This window comes from Hypanus sabinus, chromosome 1 (genome assembly GCF_030144855.1).
Source record: "Hypanus sabinus isolate sHypSab1 chromosome 1, sHypSab1.hap1, whole genome shotgun sequence".
NCBI lineage: Eukaryota > Metazoa > Chordata > Chondrichthyes > Myliobatiformes > Dasyatidae > Hypanus > Hypanus sabinus.
The window spans coordinates 159,341,322-159,348,972 of record NC_082706.1 but is presented as its reverse complement, the minus strand read 5'-3'; the positions used below and the strand labels follow the sequence as shown (position 1 = coordinate 159,348,972).

The following is a 7,651-nucleotide window of genomic DNA, read 5'->3' as shown; positions in this document are numbered from 1 at the left end:
GTGAAAGGTGAAATGTTTAGGGGAACCTGAGAGGGAACTTCTTCATTTATAGGGAGGTGAGAGTGTGGAATGATCTGTAAGTAGAAGTGGTGGATGTGGGTTAGATTTCAACAATTAAGTGAAATTTGGATGGGTACATGGATGCAAAGTGTATGGAGGGCTATGGTCCAGGTGCAGGTTGATGGGACTAGGTAGATTAATAGTTTGGTATGAAATAATTGGGCCAATCCTGTGCTGTAGTGTTTTATAAGAATCTGACGCTACCAGTGATGTAAGGCTCACAGGCTAATGTTCTCCTCGTTTGTCTCTACTCCCCTTCTTAAATGCAGACCTCTTGTAAGATGCTGCTTAACCCACTCAGTTCTTCAAGTAGTTTATTATCTGCTCCAGATTCCAGCATCTGCGTGCCTTACTTCTCTTTTCAGAAGCTTAAAAGTTTGGAAGATGATGATTTCTTGCATTGTGTCTTGGTTGAACGCAATTCTGGTAGGGATGTTTTGGCTAGAAGATGGCCAGCAGCTGAATGGTGTCAGTCTTTTCCAGAGTTGTTACAAATTCACCAATCCAGGGAAATTGAACATGCTCATCAATTACTCTCCTGTGTTTTTTACATTGTGCAAGAACCTTTTAATCTTGTGCACTGGTTTAGGATGGTATTTGTCCCATGTTTCCAACTCTAACGTGCAGGCCTGAAGTCCTACATTGGGTTCTGTACGTAAGTCTATCTCATCCGCTAGGCTGGAAATTGCTTCGTGTTGAGCATCATAATATAAAGTGAAGTTGCCCGAGCCGCTGGGAAGGGTTTGCTTGACGCTGAGGACAAAACTCCAGCCCCGCGAGGGGCGCTCTTGCAGCGACATCCGATTTCCCAGCCAGCATCGCGGGTGCTTCCGGTTAAAATGTCTCCCAGCCTGTTCCAGTTTAACGAGGCGCGACAGAAGTTTAGTGTAAGAAGTCAATATTGTTGTCTTGTTTATTGCTGCTGCTGAACGGTGAAGGGATTGGGATCGGGGAACGTTGGAGATAAAGGGGATTTCTCGGCCTGTGATGGAAGTTGTCATCCCGACTGCAGGCATCTGACGCGGCAGTAATTTCAATAACTCTTACATTGTGACAACGATGAAGTTTAAAAAAAAGAATTGTAACGAGACCCGGTCAGATCCGTGTTTATTGATTAGATAGTTTCGTTGTACTTTTTTTTAAGGGGCAGTGGGGTTAGAGGCGAGACCCTTTGTTGAACGCTGGGTTATAGGTTGACGAGTGAATATCAGGTAGATGACGAGCAAAGCTCACATTCATTAATAAATTATAATTAGCTGCTATGTGAACTTGAGACGATATATAGTTTTAAACCCCTATTCACACAAAGGTTGTTTCGGTGCCTGCAATTCTTCCTTAGTATTACGCTGAAAAATTATGAAGTTTTTTTAAACGTTTATCGATGGTTAGAATGGGTTTAACTAATTTTTAAGTGAGGTTTCAGATCTTTCGAAGCACTGTTAATCTTGCAGTGGTTTGCAGTGTTAAAGCAGACGATTATTTGGAGACACGAGATTCTGCAAATGTTAGAAATCTTGACGAGGAGCTCAGCAAATCAGGCAGCATCTATGGGACATAAACACACAATAATGAACAGTCTTAATAAAGAATCTCAGCTTGAAACACCAACTGTTTATTTCTCTCCATACATACTGCCTGATTTGCTGAGTCCTCCAGAATTTTGTGCATGTTGCTTAGCTATTTATTTAAGAGTTTTCTAGCGAGTAGCCAATATCTAGCAGATAATTTGTAGGAAAGAAGAGAATCCCATCAAATAGCTTTTTGAAATCTATGAGATATGTAGTATCCTCCACTTGGAGCAAAGTGCAAGCCTGCATTTAGAAAGGTTCAGACAGATACTTGGGTAGCAGCATTCAGTTGAGTAGAGTCAACAGCTGAAAAGTGTCTGGGAAATGAAGTAAGCAGATCATCATTGAAATTTGAATGGTAGATCAGCTAAGGAAAAAAAATATTATTGTCCTTGGAATATGTTCTTTATTACCGGTATGGAATTCAGAACTAGCACAAATCACTGTTCAGATCTGTTCATTCAAAGCAAAACTAGATTCCTTATTAAAACAAAGATTTACATGGACAGAACTAGAATTTGGAGAATATATTAGTGAGTAATGATTGACCAACTTATTTTAGAAAGGGCAACATACTTAGTCTTGTGAAGGATTGTTGGATGGACAGGATGGGGAGTATCTGCAACCAGATGCTTTAGCTACCTAACAGTTAAAATGTAGCAGAGGATAAAAGCAAACCAAAGTACTCATTAAAGCGAGGAACTTTGTAACACGGAATGCTTATTTGCAGAAAATAGGTTAGAAATCTTCAAAGGAAAATAAATTAATCTATGAGAAGGTAAATGCTGGAAGGCTGGCATGATGGATTGAAAAGGGATGTATGGAGTTTGAATATTAACACTGACCTCTTCATCCACTGTGTCGATCCTGTTTCAATGCTATAATTTCCAGGTAGCTTTCTGTAACTTAGACCCCTGACATTGACTGTAACTGCTATCCATTTGAGTTAGATTTTCAAAATTCAAAGTAAATTTATTATCAAAGTACATATGTGTCATCGTATATGACCCTGAGATTCATTTTTTTGGGCCGACTCAATAAATTCATAATAGAATCAATGAGAGACCACACCAACTTGGGAGTTCAACCTGTGTACAAAAGACAAAAAGAAAAAAAAATAAATAAGAAATAAATATTGAGAACATGAGATCAAGATTCCTTGAAAGTGAGTCCATTGGTTGCGGGAATATCTCAATAATTAAGTGAAATTGAGTAAAGTTATCCCCTTTGGTGCAAGAGCCTAATGGTTGAGGGGTAATAACGAGTCCTGAAGCTCCTGCACCTTCTTCCAGATGGCAGCAGCAAGAAGAGAGCATGCCCTGGGTGGTAGGGGACCCTGATGATGGATGTTGCAATCCTGCAGCAAGGCTTTGTGTAGATGTGCTCAAAGGTGGGCAGGACTTTACCTGTGATGGACTGGGCCATATTCACTACTTTTTGTAGGCGTTTCCATTCAAAGACATTGGCGTTTCCATATCAGCCTTTGATGTAGCCGATCAGTATCCTTTCCACCACACGTCATTGGAAGTTTTGTCAGAGTTTTGGACGTTATGCTGAACGTTTGGAGACGCCTAAAGAAGTAGAGTACTGCCGTTCTTTCTTTGTAACTGCACTTGCGGGATGGGTCCAGGACAGTTCTCTGAAATAATACTGAAGAATTTAAAGTTGCTGACTCTCAACACCTCTGATGAGCACTGGATCATGGACCTCTGATTTCCTCCTGAATCAATAATCAACTCCTAGGTCTTGCTGACATTGTTTAAGAGGTTATTGGTATGGCACCACTCAGCCAGATTTTCAATCTCCCTCCTATATGCTGATTTGCCTGTATCTTTGATTCGGCCTTCAACAGTGGTGTCGTCAGCAAACCTGAATATGGCACTAGAGTTGTGCTTTGGCACACAGGCATAATTGTAATGTGAGTAGAGCAGGAGGCTAAGCCTTGTGGTGCATCCGTACGGACTGATGGAGACCGTGGAGGAGATGTTGACAGTCCGACTTGACTGTGGCCCGAAAATGAGGTAATAAAATTTTACATTAAAAATGTGCGTAGCAGCTGGATGTACACAACAGAGTCCTCCAAGATGAATGACCAGACTTGTTCAAGGTGGTATTGTACATCCCTCTTGTAATCGGTAGAAATGTGAAAACAAATATCAAATTGGATTGAAACTGTAGAATGTCAGTAGAAAAATTATTGCATGAAACTTTAGGCTCGATCAGAGATGCACAAATCTTGCTGGAGGGAAGAAAGTTCACAGAGAATAAGTGGAGATAGTTGATAAGCAGAAAATAAACCAGATGATGTTCAGTTTTTCTACTATCTTTCATAACTGACTTGCTCTCCTATATTTGTTATCCACTCAAGGCACTGAAATGAAAGTTCACTTCATGTGTGAAGCTAAGTTAATTCATGAATAACAAATGCAGTCATATTGAGGACTTGTCTGTGCAGACAGTTCAACCTGAGGACGCATGCTATTATCAAACCTCTTATCTGAATGAATGAGCCTCCAAAACTGCAGTGCTTTATTTCAATTCGCTTGGAGTGCTACCCTTTTTTTTTGTGCTCAGTGTGATTTCATTCGATATGTACATTTTCATGCTTTGTACCCTTTGGTGTTTGTCATGGTTTAAATTGTGAAAGTGTTGACTCTTCAGTTTGCTAGTTGATTCATCCAGGTCATTGATCATCCTGAGTGAAAGATGCAGTGAAGAAGGTGGACAGAATTTTTTCCCCTTTAATTGAATATTTACTACTCAATAGTTGAAGGAATTGTTTTTCCTGGTTCTTTATTCTTTTATTTAAATGATTGTTTTCTATATTCCACATAAATTTGATCTTAAATCACGTATTTGCACAATTGGTAAGTTTGTCGCAAGTGTTTGCATGTTTGCTTCATTTTAATTGGAGTTAATGAATCAGTCCTAAACATGCAGAAAACCAGAGCCAATTTCAGGTATGTGGAAACGCACAATAAAAAGATATGTTTCTTTGTAAATACAACCACAATTTTTTTGAAGATTGAAGCAGTTATTAAGACAACATTGAAAACTATGCTTGTGAGAGCATATTTGGGAGAATTATTAACTGAAGTTTACTTTTGTTTGATTAGATTTGTGCAAAAGAAGCCTTGAAGAGCAAAAATATAAAACCATTAATTCTAATCTTCAGCCAGTTGAGTGGAGGGTGAGTAGATGTGACCCTTTGCACTTTTACCATGTGAGCAGCAAAAATTTACTCTTAAATAATTCACAAATCACAACTCAATGTGAGAAGCAGAATAAAGTTTGCTCTCATGGAATTTATGCGGGGATGTGAAGTAAGTAAATTTGCCCTTTTTAACTAGTGTTTCTTAATCTTGTGGAAACTGTGTGGTGATTTCTTTTGAACTTACAGTCCTCTAACATCTTTGGACTATTTTTACTGTGCCTGTGGTCTGTTTTTTCTTTTAATTATGCTATTGCTTGCACTGTTGTAACTATGTGGTTTTGTGCAGGTCTTGTAGCTTTAGTTTTTGGTTTTATTTGTCTGGTGGATTTGGAGCTCCTTTCTAGGGAACGCGCTAAGACGGTAGCGCGATATAAATACGCAGCAGCCTCTCTAGACTCTGGATTGGGGATTGCCAAACGTTATGTGGATTTTCTGGTGTAGTTTGTTTTGTCATATGCTTTTGTGATATCATTCTAGAGGAACGTTGTCTCATTTTTTAACTGCATTGCATTTGTGGTTTCTAAATGACAATAAACTGAATCTGAATTAATCTGTGCACATATGACATGCCTATATGTTAAGGAAAATGGTGTTACAGGCCATTTTCTAGATTAGTGGTCACCAACCCTTTTAAGCCCAAGATCCCCTACCTCGGCCTTAGTTCAAGGCAAGATCGACCCCAGAGCAATTAGTTACATGCATGCGTACCAGGGGAGAAAGACCGGAAGTAAAACCCCTCAACCCAGAAGTAGAAATAATGTATGAACACCAGGGGTACCCACCCTTTTATGCACTGTGGACTGGTTTAATATTGACAATATTCTTGCAGACCGGCCAACGGGGTGGGGGGGGGGGGTGTTAAACATGACAGGAATACAGTGATAGTCGAAGCAGGTTCCTTATGTCCAGTCTATTCCGCAATTTTGCTGCTCTCAGCACTTAGCTTCTGTCCCGCGCTGCTCACACAACTCAATGCGTATGTCTTTAAGTGCTGGGTACTTGGACTCAAGGTACCAAAGCAGTTTTGAGGGCTTCATTGCCTTGGACAACCTCCCGCCCGTCCACCGCCAGACGCCTTGGCCAGGTGCGGTTGGTCGTGGGTCGGGTGAAAGGACAAGGTCAGGTCTGGTGGTCCCCGTACCGGGGGGGGGGGGGGGGGGCAGCGGTTGCAGTCTGAAGTGAGCGAGGAGTGTAATGGAGCAGGCCCCCCCCCCCCCGTAAGATCTATCGGCCGGCAGAAGTTTGTTTCAGTAGCTCGCAGCGAGGTAACTGCTCTGATGAAACGCTGAGCCTGAATTAGGTCGTCTGTGAATATTTTAGCACCGGGTTCCCCACAAACATTTGGTGTGCTAAACGGGTTTAGAGGCAGCGCTCCAGGCCAGTAGCAAAGGTGCTTCCTGTCGGCTGCCTGAGGCCAACCAGTGATCCCGGGCGCGAGGGTATCTCTGCGTTTAGGCGACTGATGACCTCACGTGGGTTCAGGTTCAACAGTGGCCGTGACAGGGAGTGAGGAAAGGTGCAGCTGACTCATATTGTTTCCTCCTGGCCCGGTGGTTGGGGACCACTGAAGTACACTGTGTAGTGCGGGGGAGCTACATGCATGCGCACTGGGCAGAAAGAACGGAACTAAAACCCCGCAACCTGGAAACAATCTCTCAACAGTATTTGTGTTTTTATTTTTTTTTCGGGATCTACTGGGAAAGTCTCAAAGATCGACCAGTTGATTGAGATTGAAGGGTTGTTGACCACTATTCTAGATCAACACCCCCTCTATAATGCAGGAGTAATAAAGAAAAGTTTTTATATTTAGGTCATCAACTTAAATTCTGATGTATCTGTGGCTTTTCCTTGATTGTTTGAAATGACCTATCCAGAATTATGTTTCTATTTGTAGTGAAACAGAAAAGAAAACAACACTGGATCAGGCATTCAGAGGTATACTAGAAGAAAAAATTGTAAGTGGCTGTTAAATTTGCAAATTTTTAGCAACTTGAGCCATTATTATATGCATTGGCTAGGTAATACCATGTATCAGGCTGAACAATCTAAATCGATAATTTATGTTGAATGAACATGGTATGCGTGCATGTGTAATTATAACAACTTGCATTACTTGTATATCACAAGACAGGAAGCTATGCAGACTCCATTTTGGTACTTATCTACTCGAAGGATATTTGCACTAGCCAATGTACCCTTCAGTATATCATAGGATATCAAAGGAAACTGGAGTACCCTATAGAAACCCCTTTAGACCTGGGTAGAATATGTAAACTCCACACAGAGAGTAGGATCGAACCTAGATCCATGGAGGAGTTAGGAAGCTTGCTAACTTTACCAGTACTGTTGTATTCCTCACTGTGTATCAGTATTTAACTACATAAAACCTAGAAGGATGGTGACTGAATAATAAGTTATTTAGTGGTCCCAAATCTGTTGAGGCTGGACAAGCTTAAATACACAACACAGTAATAAAAAAAAAAATTGGGAAGGGGTGGAAGAAAAATGAAACTTAATCTCTTTATGAATACTAGAACTGGTATCATTATTCCATTATATCTACTAAGTTTGTATCCAGATATTTAATATTGTGATTTGAGGTGGTTCAAATGGAAATGTGGATGTGTATTAAGGTTTAACATTTACAAAATAATGAAAAGAAGTGTATTCAATGTGTCTCATTTTAGAGTTTTTGTTTCATTACCAGATCAATATCTCATATAGATCTTTATTTAGAACTGTTTGTAAATGATGGTTAAGTTTTCAGTAATAAGTTTCTGATGATGAACATTTCTAACAATTATAAGTT

At 40.3% G+C, this 7,651-nt stretch overlaps 1 protein-coding gene across 3 annotated transcripts in view; it reads left to right on the top strand.

Moving 5' to 3' along the window:
- The first annotated feature begins 846 nt into the window (after positions 1 to 846).
- Positions 847 to 7,651, top strand: part of thoc1 (THO complex 1) — a 72,914-nt gene continuing 66,109 nt past the window's right edge. For all 3 annotated transcript variants that reach the window (XM_059979862.1, XM_059979851.1, XM_059979872.1), the window contains exons 1-3: positions 847 to 947; positions 4,745 to 4,818; positions 6,737 to 6,797. In XM_059979862.1, coding sequence (XP_059835845.1) covers positions 900 to 947; positions 4,745 to 4,818; positions 6,737 to 6,797 — 183 coding nt within the window. In that variant the 5' untranslated portion in view covers positions 847 to 899. The remainder of the gene's footprint in view (positions 948 to 4,744; positions 4,819 to 6,736; positions 6,798 to 7,651) is intronic.